The 18,164-nt window shown below is 43.6% G+C and overlaps 1 protein-coding gene across 2 annotated transcripts in view; it reads left to right on the forward strand.

The window, feature by feature from the left end:
• MMP16 (matrix metallopeptidase 16) overlaps positions 1-18,164 on the forward strand; it is a 240,503-nt gene that overhangs the window by 104,078 nt on the left and 118,261 nt on the right. The window contains exons 2-4 of one of the 2 annotated variants that reach the window (XM_063451271.1): positions 3,323-3,471; positions 6,618-6,632; positions 8,986-9,108. In XM_063451271.1, coding sequence (XP_063307341.1) covers positions 3,323-3,471; positions 6,618-6,632; positions 8,986-9,108 — 287 coding nt within the window. The remainder of the gene's footprint in view (positions 1-3,322; positions 3,472-6,617; positions 6,633-8,985; positions 9,109-18,164) is intronic. The other variant, XM_063451272.1, reaches the window with a different exon arrangement.

Consider the following 18,164-nt stretch of genomic DNA (forward strand, 5'->3'; position numbering starts at 1 on the left):
GGTGCAAGGAGGGCTGGGCCCCCCTCCCAGAGTAAGTAGTCAAACCGTTTAAGAACAGTTTGACAACTTACCTGGGGTCTGCTGGGATATGAGGCTGTAGTAGGGTATAGGAGCAGTGGTGCAATGTGTAAGGGGTGCAGTGTGTGTGAAAGGTTCAGTGTGTGAATGTGTAGGTTGTGTGGGGCAATGTGTGTATGAGGGGGCTGTGTATGTGTGTGGCAATGTGTATATAGGTGGGCAGTGTATGTGTGTGTGTGTGAGGCAATGTCTGTAAATGTGTATGGTGTGTGTGGGGGCAGTGTGTGTGTATGGGGGGCAGTGTGTGAATGTGTATGGTGTGTGGGGGCAGTGTGTTTATGGGGCTAGAGTTCATTCTCACCACTGCGACCACCAGGAATCCCTGGTGGTCACAGTGTTGAGAGTGAACTCTAGCCCGTAGCTCCAGGGCTAGTGTATACTCTCGCAAGAGCCGTAACGTTGCCGTGGTAACTGCGGCAACAATCTGTGCTCACTCAAGAAGGACCCAGAGGAGCTGCAGGCTGAGCTCCTGGGTCCTCTCTTCCTCCTTCCCCTGCCGACTGCCCGCACGGTGCCTGCGGACAGGGGAGGGGGCAATTGCCCTCCTCTTACTCCCCCTCCCCCTCTTCTTACCCCCCTTCTTACTCCCCCCCTCTTCTTACTCCCTCCTCACTCTCTTCTTACCCCCATTCTTACTCCCCCCTCCCCCTCTTCTTACTCCCACCTCTTCTTACTCCTCCCTCTTCTTACTCCCCCCTCTTCTTACTCCCCTCCCCCTCTTCTTACCCCCGCCCCCTCTTCTTACTCCCCCCTTCCTCTTTTTTACTCCCCACTCCCCCTCTTCTTACTCCTCCTCCCCCTCTTCTTACCCCCCTCCCCCTCTTCTTACTCCCCCCTTCCTCTTTTTACTCCCCCTCCCCCTCTTCTTACCCCCTTCTTACTCCCCCCTCCCCCTCTTCTTACTTACTCCCCCCTCTTCTTACTCTTCCCTCTTCTTACTCCCCCCTCCCCCTCTTCTTACTCCCCCTTCCTCTTTTTACCCCCCCTCTTCTTACCCCCTTCTTACTCCCCCTCCCTTCTTACTCCCCCCTCCCCCTCTTCTTACCCCCTTCTTACTCCCCCCTCTCTTGTTACTCCCCCCTCCTCTCTTCTTACCCCCCTCTCTCTCTTCTTACTCCCCCTCTCTTCTTACCCCCCTTCCTCTCTCTTATTACCCCCTTCCTCTCTTCTTACCCCCTCCCTCTCTTCTTACCCTCCCCCTCCCTCTCTCTTCTTACCCCCCTCCCTCTCTCTTCTTACCCCCCTCCCTCTCTCTTCTTACCCCCTCCCTTTCTCTTACTACCCCTCCCTTTCTCTTCTTTCTCTGCTCTCTTCTTACCCCCCCTCTCCCTCTCTCTTCTTACCCCCCCTCCCTCTCTCTTCTTACGCCCCCCTCCCTCTCTCTTCTTACCCCCCCTCCCTCTCTCTTCTTACCCCCCTCCCTCTCTCTTCTTACCCCTCCCTCCCTCTCTCTTCTTACCCCTCCCTCCCTCTCTCTTCTTACCCCCCTCTCTGTTCTTACCCCCTCCCTCCCTCTCTGTTCTTACCCCCCTCCCTCTCTGTTCTTACCCCCCCTCCCTCTCTGTTCTAACCCCCCCTCTCTGTTCTAACCCCTCCCCCTCCCTCTCTGTTCTTACCCCCCACCCCCTCCCTCTCTGTTCTTACCCCCTCCCCTGTAGCGTGGCCGAGCTGCTCTCCGGTCCGCGGTGCCCTGCCGGAGTGATAGGAAGGTGCACACTGAGTGTGCACCTTCCTGTCAGTCCGGCCGGGTACAGGAAACAGAAACTCCTGTTCCGCGTGGAACAGGAGTTTCTGTTTCCTGTACTGGGCCGGACTGACAGGAAGGTGCACACTCAGTGTGCACCTTCCTATCACTCCGGCCGGGCACCGCGGACCGGAGAGCAGCTCGGCCACGCTACAGGGGAGGGGAGGTGAGAAGCTGCAGCCGCCTGAGCGCTCTTAAGAGAGCGCTCAGGCGGCTGCAGCATTTAAAGGGCCGGCCCTGAACGCGGCCGGCCCCGCCGGGCCCCCTGATGGCGGGGCCCCCTCCCAGCCGGGCCCTCGGACCATGTCCGAAGTGCCCGACCGGTCAGTCCACCCCTGCCTCTTATATATCTTCACAGATCCATAGGTATGACTCTTCTCGGTCTCTCTGCTCTGCCCGTGACCTTCTCCTGTCCGCTGCTCGCACCCGTACCGCCATCTCACGCTTGCAGGACTTCTTGCGGGCTGCTCCCTTCCTATGGAATAGCCTGCCTACCGCCACCACACTCTCCCCTAGTCTTCATCCGTTTAAGAAGTACCTTAAAACCCATCTCTTTAGGAAAGCTTACGGCCTGCCAGAGTAACCACTACCTGTCCCTTGACCTCTCCTAAAGGGCAGCACTTTACTCTCTCCTCCAGCTCCCATCTTATTTGATTGCTATTTCCTGTCCTAATGTGTTTTATACCCTACCTCCAATAGACTGTAAGCTTGTTTGAGCAGGGTCCTCTTCAACCTATCGTTCCTGTAAGTTTTCTTGTAATTGTCCTACTTAAATCCCCCCCTCTCATAATATTGTAAAGCGCTACGAAATCTGTTGGTGCTATATAAATGGCAATAATATATATATATATAGTTAATACAATGTTAAACAAAATCTGCACACCAGTCACGCCATAAGACTTGCTTTTTCCACAGAAATCAAAAATTTGCAGTAATGTTAATACCACCAAATATTCTAGGTGAGCATATGCAAATTAGTTTAACACAAAATCACATTTTTTGCCTCATTCCATTTTAAACGTGGATTCCTTTGAGTTTGTGTTTGCTGTATACAACAGCTTTGAAACACAACTTAGGAAAAAATGCAAAGCCAGTGAACCACTCATGGAAAGCTGTTTCATTGTTAATGCAAATCATCAGCATGAGGATATATATATATATATATATATATTGGTAGGTGTGTGTTTGTGTGTGTCTGTGTGTGTACGCTAGGCTTCAAGCAACTACACAACATTAATTCAGGATATTTATTATTATTATTATTATTATTATCATTATTGCCATTTATATAACGCCAACAGATTCCGTAGCGCTTTACAATATTATGAGAGGGGGGATTTAACTATAAATAGGACAATTACAAATAAACTGACAAGAACAATAGGTTGAAGAGGACTCTGCTCAATCGAGCTTACATTCTATAGGATTTAATTGTATAAAATGTATTTCATGTAAAATGTAATTGAATTTCTAATTATTCATTTATTTTTATCTTTCTAGGCGTGGTTGCAAAAATACGGCTACCTTCCACCAACTGACCCCAGAATGTCAGTATTGCGCTCTGCAGAAACCATGCAGTCAGCTATTGCTGCTATGCAGCAATTTTATGGACTTAATGTTACAAAGAAAATTGACAAATACACAATTGAGTAAGTAACATGATTTATCGACTTTGTAACAAATTCAGTACAGGAATGGGCTTAACACTGAATATTCTGGCCAGTTGTTCCTTCTGAACCATTTGTTTCTGTTTGTGATTGTAAAACCTTTACTCTTCAACATTACCTAACTTCCACCATCCTTTTCAGCTCTGTAAGTTCCTGTTGAAAATATGAGTAATGACATTACTTAATTATCACTGCTGTAGTAATTGACCTGCAACATTATTAGGTGATACTTGAATATATTTTAACAATTTGCATAAACTGATGATCTGTCTGACTGTGATCAAGCCAATATCCCACAAATATATTTTAGGCTTTATTTAGAGTAATGACAGTTTTGATCACACTGGTATTTCCTGACCTACCATGGTCACCTGAAGGCTAAAGTTATTTGTTTTATCTGTGAAACCACATGTAGATTGTGTGGCTCTAATAATAGTGATAATATTGGGTGTCAGAAGCTTTGGTGAAGCCAAATTTCTGATATTTGAGAGGACAGTAGTGGAATAATCATGAGTAGAGTGATACAGATCAAGGAAGGATAGCACTTTATTGCCTGTAGATTATGCTGGTATTGACCATTGGTCTTCATGGTGTATGAATAGTGATGCAAGTGGTGGTTCTCAACTCTGGGGCCAGATTACCAAGGCCCATGATTTCTGGCCTTCTCCCTCTATTATAAGGATGGTTTTGAAGATGGACACATGAACACTCTCCTTGAGCTTACTGGATTCTTACTGGCCAAGCATAGACTACACAAGACTAAAACTGTCCAGGTAGATGCCCCAGGAAAAGAAGAATCAACTACCACTTCTATAGGAATTATGTGTCTTCCATTTCCAGCTGTGGAAACACTCTGCGGTATACAGTTTTCTTTAACATTTGATACTATATTGAATAGATAATTTTTTTTATAACTTAACTGAAATCAGATCTTGTTGTCTAACTCGTTTGAATGACAGGTTCAAATTAAAAACTTGTTAAATATTTGAGCTGACAAAGAATCAAACTTTTTATGTAGACCACTAGGGGTAATGGAAAGTAATCCTCTGATGTGCCAAGTGCTGTTTTCTCTTACTCTGTGTAGTCAGAGACACTGATTAATAGCCTCAGTGGACCCCGTTACCAGGAGCACTGCTGTGACAACAATGTAGATGAATATGCTGTGTTGTCCCAGAATCATTTATCAAAGCTCGTCAGTGGAAAATGGTTTTATTCACACACATTTTATTGTACAGGATAAAAGAACGCTTCATTCTATCTAATGCAGAATGGTTGAGTAGTGAATGAAAAACTAGATTCATCAAACCCAAGGATAAAAAAAACGCTATTGTATTATAGTTGCACTTTCCAATAACCAATCCTTTAACAATAAGAACACACAGCTTTTTTTTTACAATCCTAGATTCTATGTACACATTATACCAAACAAGTGGAGCGCTCTAAACAGTAGAGGGGTTTACTCACCCCTTTGGTACAGTGACAGTCTTGAAAAACTTGAATGTACATATAAAAGGAAACAAGAGAAACAAAAATATAGTGCAGATGTTCCAAAATGGATAATTGGTAGTAAGTAATGACTGAAACCACTCACATGGACAGGAGCCTATATGGTATTGGCTCCGTAAAAGGATCCTTTATGCTTTTAGGGCAGCAACACACCCCTTTATCCCAGGTAGTGTCCCTCCAGGAGTATACAACGAGAAGAAAAGCAGAAAAACAACTGTGTAGAATTGCACATACTATAATGGTATTTTGAAATATAAATAGTTGTGCTCACCTTCTGCAGAGCCCTGAAATCCCTGATTATTCTGGACTTTTTATTGGACTTTTATTGGATCTTTTTACTTTCTAAGTACCCATTTATTTTGTTTTTAATGTATTAACAATAAATGTTATTTACTATTTTATACTTTAGTCCAAAGTCCTTTATAGCCATCAGGAACTCCATTGGGGAGAGTGCTATTCCCCCTCTAAAGTAGCACATTGTTTATCAACCTCAGAGCCGGGATTTCAGGGCTCTGCAGAAGGTGAGCACAACTATTTATATTTCAAAATACCATTATAGTATGTGCAATTCTACACAGTTGTTTTTCTGCTTTTCTTCTCGTTGTATACTCCTGGAGGGACACTACCTGGGATAAAGGGGTGTGTTGCTGCCCTAAAAGCATAAAGGATCCTTTTACGGAGCCAATACCATATAGGCTCCTGTCCATGTGAGTGGTTTCAGTCATTACTTACTACCAATTATCCATTTTGGAACATCTGCACTATATTTTTGTTTCTCTTGTTTCCTTTTATATGTACATTCAAGTTTTTCAAGACTGTCACTGTACCAAAGGGGTGAGTAAACCCCTCTACTGTTTAGAGCGCTCCACTTGTTTGGTATAATTTGTATACCTTATTTCTGTATATTTGTTTTTTATTGTGGGTAAGGGGTATTCCACTTTTAGTGTTGAGCAGCTTTTACATTTTGGGCACTGTAAAGAAACACTTTCTATCTCTTTATTGAGGTAGTTTTCTCTATGTACACATTACTGAAGAATTTGTCAGACATTTAACATATGTTAATGAAAACATTAAGATCTAAAACCCTTTATAAAAGAGGAACTCTAATAGGTTTCCAAAATATGGTTCTTAGTATTGACTTTTATTTTGAACTGAATGTTTTAATAGGTAGGATTTAATCTATAAAATTAAATATAATGTTATACCGTAAAATTCTTTTATGTAAACAGTTTTCTCCCTTTTTTTTTTTTTAATTTTTGCTTGGAACCAATGTTTCCCCTAAGCATTACCATCCTTTGAAGTCATGCTGAATTGCTATGATTCCCCAACCTTCTGTTACTTACTGCTGTCCCTTGAGGGAGCAGCGCATAGTGGGAGTCATAGTCCACAGAAGCTGCAATGTGACTCCCTTGTCATTCTTGTGTGTGATATTAATTACAATATATGAGTTTTTCTTTATTATGGCCATTGATACCAATCATGTGTAATGCATACCTAAATATGGATAATGTACTTTTGACGGATAAAATTGGTAAAATTGGTACGTTTTCGAATATATGTAGAGATTTTATTGAATATAATTTTGTTTTCTTCTATCCCCATGCTTCACTCATTTGATGTAGTCAAATAACAATGAGGTGAGCAACGTTTTTATTAAATACAATAATGCATTTAAAGAGCTGTTTACGTTGTGTGGGTATTTGTTAATACTAGGTCCACATAATTAATTTTAATTTACCCAAAACTCATCACATTTGTCACATCATTTCACATATTCCTCCTTGTCACCATGTTTATTATGAATACTATTTCTTACCTTATATGTGGTGGGAATTTTAAAGAACCCGCCTATGTAAGGGGAAGGTCGAAGTTTTTCTGTTCATGGGCAAAGTTAACCTCGTAGCTGGGAATCTTACAATTAACACATCTTTTACATCCACAGACAAGCTCGTGATCATGCCTTACTCAAATAGCATATATCTTTAAGACTTATAATGGACTATATAGTAAGAATGAAACATGCCCTATGAACTTACAACATTATATTAAGCACAATGTATGCTACTACTAAACCTAAGAAAAAAAACTAAAATCTTAATGGGCCAAAAGCTTAAAATGTAAGACCTCCATGTGGGAAAGGGGGCTACTTTGGGTAACAAACCTTCCAGATTATAGATATTGCTTTTAATTTGGATTAATAAATCTAAAAGTGGTTTGGGTATTTCCAAAGTAATCTCTTTGATGCAGGCATCCAGGAGACTGAAGTGTAGCTAGAATAAATTGGTTTACCACAATGTGTAGATACATTTATATACACTGAACAAAATTATAAACGCAACCCTATTGTTTTTGCCCCCATTTTTCATGAGCTGAATTCAAAGATCTAAGACTTTTTCTATGTACACAAAAGGCCTATTTCTCTGAAATATTGTTCACAAATCTGTCTAAATCTGTGTTAGTGAGCACTTCTCCTTTGCCGAGATAATCCATCCACCTCACAGGTGTGGCATATCGAGATGCTGATTAGACAGCATGATTATTTCACAGGTGTGCCTTAGGCTGGCCACAATAAAAGGCCACTTTAAAATGTGCAGTAGGTTAGTAGTATTCCCAAGTGAGGTTCTGTCAAATGCTGGTATCTGGTCTAAAGGTGCCCTAAATATAAATAAAAAAATCCCTGGCTTTAGAGACCTGGTAGAGCGTTTGGCTTGGTACGAAGTGCTCATTTATAAACCAGTCACTCATTTTTACCAGCCAGATACTTTTTGCTAACTGTAATGTTCATGTCAGGCTAAGAGTAAAATTCATAGAATAGGCATGCTTTTTGTATTAGGCTCAGCAATGAAAAGTATGTTATTTTAATGCAAAAGTAGACATTTTGTAACTTCTACAAGTACCAGGAAAATTATGTCCAACAGAAGATAAGCATAGGCCCTTCTGGCTAGTTCTACGTATGCTAGAGACATTACACTGAAGCATTTACTAAAATGGCATTGCTTTGCTTTAAAGGGACACTATAGTCACCTGAACAACTACAGCTTAATGTAGTTGTTCAGGTATGATCTATAGCTCCCTGCAGGCAATCTAATGTAAATACTGTATTTTCAGTGCCGCCCTCTGAAGTATGTGCGCATGTGTGGCGAAGCCGCGCATGCGCACAAGGGAGCAATGACGCTTCCAAATGGAAGCGTCTGATTGCTCGCGCTTGCCTATTTCGTCATTTTGACGAAATAGGGGGCGTGGCTTCACGAGGCTCCCGGCGCTGGAACCAGGTGAGTAAAAGACTCTGCCTGGAGAGTCCCTTTAATACTATACTTTGATAAGCAATAATAAGAAAAATCTGGAAGCTGTTAATGATTGATTATAATTCTGAACTTACTATTGGTCTTGCTGAATGTGAGCAGTATTCTTTATAAAACAAGCAACAATGTAAGTGGGCCTTAGCTTTCTGTCAAACTACATATTATTTTATTTTACCGCCCCTTTTATGCTTACAGATTAAACTTCTTACCTCCAATTTTTAGTAAAACAAAACTGGTGCACTTTGCATTAACAAACATTTGAGGAAGTGGTCATTCGTGGATAAAAGAGGAATGATAAAATGTGGTTCTTAGTTAAGATACTACTACACAATCTGCATTTCAAAATTACGTTTGAACAGTGCTTATTGAATTAGAATTTAAAATGTAAAAAAGTCTCCAGCCATCTTGTTCTGTTCTTATTTGATGCTCATTATACTTGTTCTCCTAATATTTATTTAGTGATCCTCAACCATTCTCCTCAATAATACCTCCACACTTCCTTGGGTCTTGTTTATTCCTTTCATATGGAGGTTACTAGTTTCCTTCATGGCTCTCATCGTATCGTAGCATACCCAATAAAAGATTGGTGGTTATTCTATAGTCTCTTTCTTGTATTAGGTTATATCAGTTTAGTGTTTTGTAACAATAAGATAACACTATAACATTTTATATTTATATTTTTTTCCAGTTGGATGAAGAAGCCACGATGTGGCGTACCTGATCAGACAAGAGGCATTTCCAGATTCAGCGTTCGCCGGAAGCGTTATGCCTTAACAGGGCAAAAGTGGCATCACAAACATATCACTTACAGGTAAACGGAAAAAAAATTATTACTAATAGACTTGAATTTCTTGAATGATTGCTTCTTATTCACAATAATGTTTTGAAATGATGTACCGTATATACTCGCGTATAAGCCGACCTGAATATAAGCCGAGGCCCCTAATTTTACCCCAAAAAACTGGGAAAACGTATTGACTCGAGTATAAGACTAGGGTGGGAAATGCAGCAGCTACTGGTAAATTTCTAAATAAAATTAGATCCTAAAAAAATTATACTAATTGAATATTTATTTTCACTGTGTGTATATAATGAATGAATGCAGTGTGTGTGTATGAATGCAGTGTGTGTGTATGTCTGAGGGCAGTGTGAGTGTCTGAGGGCAGTGTGAGTGTCTGAGGGCAGTGTGTGTGTCTGAGGGCAGTGTGTGTGTATGAATGCAGTGTGTGTATATGAATGCAGTGTGTGTGTGTGTGTGTGTGTGTGTGTGTGTGTGTGTGTGTGTGATGCAGTGTGTGTATGTGTATGTGTTGCAGAGCTGTGGTGGGGGGTGGGCATTTTTATTATTATTATTTTTTTTAATTATTATTTTATTTTTTTAATTATTCTAAAAATAATTTTGTTTTATTATTATTTTTAATATTATTTTTTTTCGTCCCCCTCCCTGCTTGTTAGCTGGCCAGGGAAGGGGGCTCTCACTCCCTGGTGGTCCAGTGGTGTGCACTGTCTAGGAGGGGGGCTGGCCGAGCTGTAACTTTTCTCTCCTGCAGCTCCTTTCAGCTCCCATCTCCTCCGCGCTGTTCCGGTCAGCTCCCCTGTCAGCTCACAGTGTAAGTCTCGCGGCCGCACTATGACCCCGCGGCTCTCACGAGACTTACACTGGGAGCTGACAGAGGTGCTGACCAGACCGGCGCAGAGGAGAAGGGAGCTGACAGGAGCTGCAAGAGAGGTAAGCGCTCACTGCCAGCCCCCAGTCGACTTATACTCGAGTATATACGGTACTTCTTCTACTTATTGGCATTCAGGTAGGGGCAATGACATCCATCTGGAAATAGCTACTTAATTCTAAGTTTTTGGTAGTAACATCATGAATCTAAGAATTGATCTGAGCATTCTTTCGCATCCCTGTTACATAGAAAGAATAAACTGACAAGAATCTAAGAATTGATCTGAGCATTCTTTAGCATCCCTGTTACATAGAAAGAATAAACTGACAAGACCATTTTTACCCTGTGTTAACAGTATAGAAAAGTGTGAAATCAAATAAAGACTAAGGTTAAAAATCATACTGGTAGTTTAAGACAGATGACTTTTGTAAGTTCATAGCATATTCGCATAGCCTTTGTTATTTCACACATTGCTGGGGACCTCAATGCAATCAATGGCTGATCACTCTACACACTCACTGTGCTAAAGTGCTCTTACATGGGAAACATGCTCTGTAATTGTTCAGCAAGTTTTAAACTTTTAATGACAAACTTGTACTTTGATTATTTTTTACTTTCCCTTGGTGTCCCCTTAGGTCGGACATCCGAGTATGGAAACAGAACAAGGCAGGGTAGAAGCATGTTATATTTGACATGTGTATAGGTTGCCTGTGTTAGTGCATGTTTTTGAGGAGGCTATCTGTGTTGTTCCTTGTGTGAGGAGATGCTGCTTGTGGAGTAGTGTGTGTGTGTTTGGGCAAGGGCTGCTTATGGTGTTTGAGGAAGGATGTTTGTGTTCTAGTGTGTGCAGTGGCGTACACATGACCTATGGGACCCCGGTGCAAAAATTGATCCGTGGGCCCCCCCCGCACACTTACTCTGCGCAGGCCGGGGCCGCAACACATGGCGGCGGGCACCTGGTCGCAGGGGTTGCATGGCTGCGACCGCGGTATGTACACCAGTGCATGCAGATGCACACACACTTAAAGGACCACTACAGACACCCAGATCACATCAGCTCAATGAAGTGGTCTGGGTGTCAGGTCCCTCTAGTTTTAACCCTGCAGCTGAAAGCATAGCAGTTTCAGAGAAACTGCTATGTTTCACTGAGGGTTAATCCAGCCTCTAGTGGCTGTCTCACTGACAGCCGCTAGAGGAGCTTCCGCGAATTTAAGACACTGAACGTCCATAGGAAAGCATTGAGTAATGCTTTCCTATGGGCGGTTTGAATGCGCGCACGGCTCTTGCCGTGCATGCGCATTCGGAGCTGAGTGGCGGAGGGATCCCCAGCGCCAAGGGAGTCCGGCGCTGGAGAAAGGTAAGTGCTGAAGACACACACACACTCTCACGAACAGATGCATACACACTAGCTAACAGACACACACATTTACTGACAGAGACACACTCAGCGACAGACATACATACACACTCACTTACAAAACATACTCTCACTGACAAACACACACTCACTAACAGACATCAAACAGACTCACTAACACAAACACACTCAGTAACAGACACACACAGTAACACACACAGTAACACACTCACTGACACTCACTAGCAGACACACTCACTGACACTCACACTAACAAACACACTAACACTCACAGTAACACACACAGTAACACACACAGTAACACTAACACACACACTAACACTCACAGTAACACTAACACACACACTCACAGACACTCACAGTAACACTAACACTCACAGTAACACTAACACACACACACTAACACTCACAGTAACACTAACACACACACTAACACTCACAGTAACACTAATACACACACACACACTAACACTCACAGTAACACTAACACACACACACACACACTAACACTAATACACACACACACACAAACACTAATACACACACACACACTAACACTAATACACACACACACACACTAACACTAATACACACACACACACTAACACTAATACACACAACGCATTTTTTTTTTTAATTTAATCCCCCCAGCCTCCTTACCTTTTGGAGTGCTGAGGGGATTCCCTGGGGTCCAGTGGTGCTGCTGGGCTCCTTGGAGGCCGGTCACCCGGCGGGCAGTCAGGCGGGCGGGCGGGCGCGCGAGGGAGCACTCTCCCCTGAGTGCTTCCTCTTCAGCTCCCTCGCGCGCCGCGTACTGATACCGGCGCCGGAAGATGACGTAATCTTCCGGCTCCGGTATCAGTGCGGTGCGCGAGGGAGCTGAAGAGGAAGCACTCAGGGGAGAGTGCTCCCTCGCGCACCGGCCAGCCTGACTGCCCGCCGGGTGTAAGCAGGGCCAGCCTCGGGGGGCCCGGAGGTGGCCGGCTCCTGGGCCCCCCAGGAGAAGAGGCTGGCACAGAGCGTACATACCGGGTCGCAGGGGCGGCCGGGCCCCCTGGCGGGCCGGGCCCGGTCGCAGCCGCGACCCCTGCGACCCTGGTATGTACGCCACTGAGTGTGTGAGTTGCAGCTGTTTGTGGAGCATGAGTGTCAAGACACTCTCATGGGATACCCACACAGATATACACTCAGACACACATAGGCTCATGCAAATACACTGCCAGACACACACACACCACAATACACATTGCTGCACACATATTACTAAACATGCAATCTGCTAAACAAGCTCACAATCACACAAACACACACTCTCTCCTACGCATATATATTGCTAAATACACTACAAAACACACATACACTGTTAGACACACTCACATATTAAAATGTATGTCTTGTTCAGCCACCCTCCTAGTTAGTTACAATTTTGCAGGTAGAGGCTGGCTTCCCTGGGCCCAGTGGTAGTTAGGTTGTCAGGGATATTGCTGTGGGAAGACTGACAAGCGCTGTAGCACAGAGTAGGGTGTTGAAAATCCCTAGGTCTAATTTCATTTTATTGATATTCCTGAGTCTCCTCTAATACTGAGAGAGAAATAAACTCTCAATATACATAATTTAAGACAGTGCCGTGTTAATACACCATATTTGAAGTTAACTGTACATTGCAATGTTGGGCTCTTGCTGTGAATGCAGCGTAGTAATGCAGTGGGATGAACGGTTAAGGCCCTACAGGCTGCTCTTCTCACTTCCTTCACGGCTTACATCAGTGCTGGGAAGAAGTGACCTGACATCACTTCCTCCCTGTCCTGCCACACAGGAGTAGTGAGGGGACAATTAAAGGGTGTGTTTTGGGGTTCAGTCCATGTGGGCCCCATTATTTGATTGGACCCCATAAGGTAGTAGTTGCTCTCACCCCCTGATGGCGACTCTGTTAATACATCAATGTATAATGCGTCCTAAAACGCAAGTCATGTTATCTGTGTATAGAGACGGTGTGGTAAGTGTAAATGTTTTTTTGATAATTGAATTGTATCTGTCTTTATTGTGTACTAGTTATGTTTTACCTAGTACTTGTCTTTATTGTGAACTAGTTATGTTTTAACTTTTAAGCCTGTATGTTAACAGACGTTGCATGAAAAAAAAAGTAATAATAACTGTACCATCTGCTGACTGTCAGGGCTTACCTGAGTTGGGAATCCGGCAGGCAGAGATATATGCTCACCATTGCAAGTAAACAAAGACCGAGGTGGTCAGGTAAGAATTCACCTGGCCTGTGAGTCGGTGCATGGGGGCTGTGCAGGATAATTCTCCAAGTCACAGTACAGGAACGGATAAAGCAGGAGATTCGTCGTGGGTAAGCCAGAGGTCCGAGAGTGCCAGAAATCAGTATTAACGAGAAGAAAGCCAAGGTCAGAGGATGCCAGAAGTCAGGATATACAGAGTAACAAGCCAAGGTCAGGAATCAACAGGAGCACACTGGAACACAAACAGCAATATGAAACCAGAGTCAAGGAACTGACACTGCATTCGTGTTTTATACCTGGCTAATGAGACCATCATCTTCAGGTGTACCAAGAGTGACAGGAGTAATTCCAATGCATGTCCAGCCCCCAGTGCTGGATACAATACAGAGCTAGATACTGGCATTACTAAAGCTGAATGGTGGCTCAGAGGTAACACAGCAGCCCCAGGTTCAAATCTGCTACTGGGCATTCCTGGGGCAACCTCGTTTGGCACTCTGGAAGTTATGGTGGGAACCGTGACACTGACTTACTGTGCATTGATAGTCTTGATACCTGCTAATACAATGGTGGGGTGCAAAATTCCATTAAACCTACCTCTTGATGGTCCATAATAAATATGGTTTAGGTTTATTATATACCGTATAAGCCGGGTTTTTCAGCACATTTTTTGTGCTGAAAAACCCCAACTCGGCTGATACTCGAGTCAGTATTATGGCAATTTACATTGCCATAATACAGACTGGGGGCTGTGGGGGCTGCAGAGCGTTTACTTACCTCTCCTGCAGCTCCTGTCAGCTCCCTTCTCCTCCGCGCCGGTCCGTTCAGCACCTGTGTCAGCTCCCATTGTAAGTCTTGCGAGAGCCGCGGGGTCATAGTGCGGCTCTCGCGAGACTTACACTGTGAGCTGACAGAGGAGCTGCACGGACCGGCGCGGAGGAGAAGGGAGCTGACAGGAGCTGCAGGAGAGGTAAGTAAACTCTCAGCCAGCCCCCCTCATCCCCCCACTGAACTACCAATGCCACTGGACCCCCAGGAAGTGAGAGCCCCCTCCCTGCCATGTATCAAGCAGGGAGGGGGGATGGAAAAAATAAATACATAATAATAATAAAATATTAAAAATAATAATAATTAAAAAATAACAATATAACAAAACAAATTAAAATAATAATTAATAAAATAAATAATAATATAACAAAAATGATTAAAATAATAATTAATAAAATAACAATAATCAAAATGCCCACCCCCCACCAACACACACTGCATCACACACACTCACACTGCATTCATATACACACACTGCATTCATATACACACACTGCACTCATACACACACTGCACTCACACACACACTGCATTCCCACACACACTGCATTCATACACACACTGCATTCATACACACACTGGATTCATACACACACTGCACTCATACACACACACTGCATTCACACACACACTGCATTCACACACTGCACTCATACATACACACACTGCACTCATACACACACTGCACTCATACACACACTGCACTCATACACACACTGCATTCATACACACACTGCACCCATATACACACACTGCACTCATACACACACACTGCACTCATACAAACACTGCACTCATACACACACACTGCATTCATACACACACTGCACTCATACACACACACTGCACTCATACACACACACTGCACTCATACACACACACTGGACTCACACTGCACTCATACACACACACTGCAGTCATACACACACACTGCACTCATACACACACACTGCATTCATACACACACACTGCATTCATTCATTATATACACACACTGTAAATAAATATTCAATTAATATAATTTTTTTAGGATCTAATTTTATTTAGAAATTTACCAGTATTTCCCACCCTAGTCTTATACTCGAGTCAATACGTTTTCCTAGTTTTTTTGGGTAAAATTAGGGGCCTCGGCTTATATTTGGGTCGGCTTATACTCGAGTATATACGGTATATAATTCTTAATTATAACTTAAAAAGTAACATATGGCTGAAAACCTGCCAACAGAACACAATTTAGCATTAGTATATCAAAGCACAGATTTGTTCTGTCCATAGAACATTTTGTGTCTTCACAATAATTGCAAATTAAATGTGATTATTAATGTGTAGTGAGCAATGATCATATCCTACAGAGTAATTTCAAGTTGGTCCAATAAAACACACACAAAATGTTGGAATTCTTCCGTGTGACACTAAAAAAAGGACCAAAGTGGCAAATGTTATTAACCAAGCATTATTATTATTATTATTATTATTATTATTATTATTGCCATTTATATAGCGCCAACAGATTCCGTAGCGCTTTACAATATTTTGAGAGGGGGGGATGTAACAATAAATAGGACAATTACAAGAAAACTTACAGGAACAATAGGTTGAAGAGGACCCTGCTCAAACAAGCTTACAGACTATAGGAGGTGGGGTATTAGAAACATTAGGACAGGAAATATCAAGTAGGAGTGGAGCAGAACTGGAGGAGAGAGCAAAGCACTGTCCCATAGGAGAGAGCAAGAGACAGGTATGTAAGGTAGAGATTACTCTGGGAGGCCATAAGCTTTCCTGAAGAGATGGGTTTTAAGGCCCTTATTAAATGATTGAAGACTAGGGGAGAGTCTGATGGCGGTAGGCAGGCTATTCCATAGGAGAGGAGCCGCCCGCGAGAGGTCCTGCAAGCGCGAGTTGGTCGTACGGGTGCAAGCAGCGGTTAGGAGGTGGTCACGGGCAGAGCGCAGGGTACGAGGAGGGGCATACCTATGGATCAGTGAAGAGTTATAAGAGGGGCTGGAATTGTTCAGTGCTTTAAATGTATGGGTTAGCACTTTGAATTGACTCCTATAGGATACAGGGAGCCAATGTAAGGACTGGCAGAGGGGCGAGGTGTGAGAGGACCGACTAGAGAGGAAAATCAGTCTAGCTGCAGCATTCATTACAGACTGCAGCGGGGCAATACAGCTTTTGGGGAGACCAATCAGGAGAGGGTTACAGTAATCCATGTGGGAAATTACTAGAGCATGGACAAGCTCCTTGGTAGCATCTTGCGTAAGAAAGGGGCGGATGCGGGCTATGTTTTTGAGTTGGAACCTACAGGACTTGGCAACAAACTGGATGTGAGACTCAAAGGTGAGACCAGAGTCAAATATGACGCCAAGACAGCGTGCTTGCAGGGATGGACTTATGTGGATATCACTGACTTGAAGGGAGAGCGAGAGAGGAGGATCAGTATTAGGAGGAGGAAAGACAAGGAGTTCAGTTTTAGAGAGGTTAAGTTTGAGAAAGCGTGACGACATCCAGTCAGAGATGGAAGAAAGGCAAGCAGTGACACATTGCAGGACGGCAGGGGAGAGGAGAGGTATATCTGAGTGTCATCAGCGTACAACTGGTAGTGGATTCCAAAAGAGGCAATACGTTTTCCAAGAGAAGCAGTATAAAGAGAAAATAGAAGGGGACCAAGGACAGAGTCTTGGGGAACTCCAACCGAGACAGGACGAGGGGAGGAGGTATCCTTGGAAAAGGAGACACTGAATGAGCGTTGGGAGAGATAGGAGGAAAACCAAGAGAGGACAGAGTCACAGAGACCGAGCGATTGAAGAGTTTGAAGGAGGAGAGCATGATCAACGGTTTCAAAGGCAGCAGAGAGGTCAAGGAGAATTAATATGGAGTAGTGACCTTTGGATTTAGTGGAGATTAGGTCATTCGTCACTTTGATAAGAGCGGTCTCAGTAGAGTGGAGAGGGCGGAAGCCAGACTGAAGAGGGTCAAGGAGATAGTTGGAATTAAGGAAGTGAGACAAACGGGTAAAGACAAGTCTTTCCAAAAGCTTTGATGAGAAAGGGATTTTTTTTTAGGATAGGTAATACAGTGGCATGTTTAAGGTCAGCAGGAACAGTGCCAGAAGAGAGAGAGCAGTTAAATATGTGTGTTAGGGTAGGCACAAGACAAGGGGAGAGAGATCTGATGAGGTGAGATGGGACAGGATCGAGCGGGCAAGTGGTGTGGCGAGAGGAATGGAGGAGTGCAGCCACCTCTTGTTCAGTAACCGGGGAGAAAGTCTGGAGGGTAGGGAAAGCATGATTTACATGTGGTTGAGAAAGAGAATGGCAAAGAGGGGAGAATTGTTTCCTTAGCTGTTCAATCTTGTCAGTAAAGTAACATGCAAAGCTATCAGCTGTAAGGTTAGTTTGGGGGTGGCCACAGCAGGAGAAGGGAATTAAAGCTGTCAAAGAGATGTCTGGGATTGCGGGAGCATGAACTAATGAGAGAGGAAAAGTAGGACTGTTGGCGAGGGCAAGGGCTGCGCTGTATGAAAGCAACATGAATCTATAATGGAGAAAGTCTGCCTGAGTGCCGCACTTCCTCCAGGAGCGTTCAGCACAACGGGAGCAACTCTGCAGATAGCGTGTTGATTTATTATGCCAAGGTTGGGGTCGTGTCCTCCTCGAGGTGCATGTTTGGAGTGGGGCTGCAGCGTTCAAGTCAGATGTGAGGGTAGTGTTATATGTGGAGATGGCCAGTGAGGGACAGGAGAGGGAAGGGA

Source organism: Pelobates fuscus, chromosome 4, assembly GCF_036172605.1.
Source record: "Pelobates fuscus isolate aPelFus1 chromosome 4, aPelFus1.pri, whole genome shotgun sequence".
Taxonomy (NCBI): Eukaryota; Metazoa; Chordata; class Amphibia; order Anura; family Pelobatidae; genus Pelobates; species Pelobates fuscus.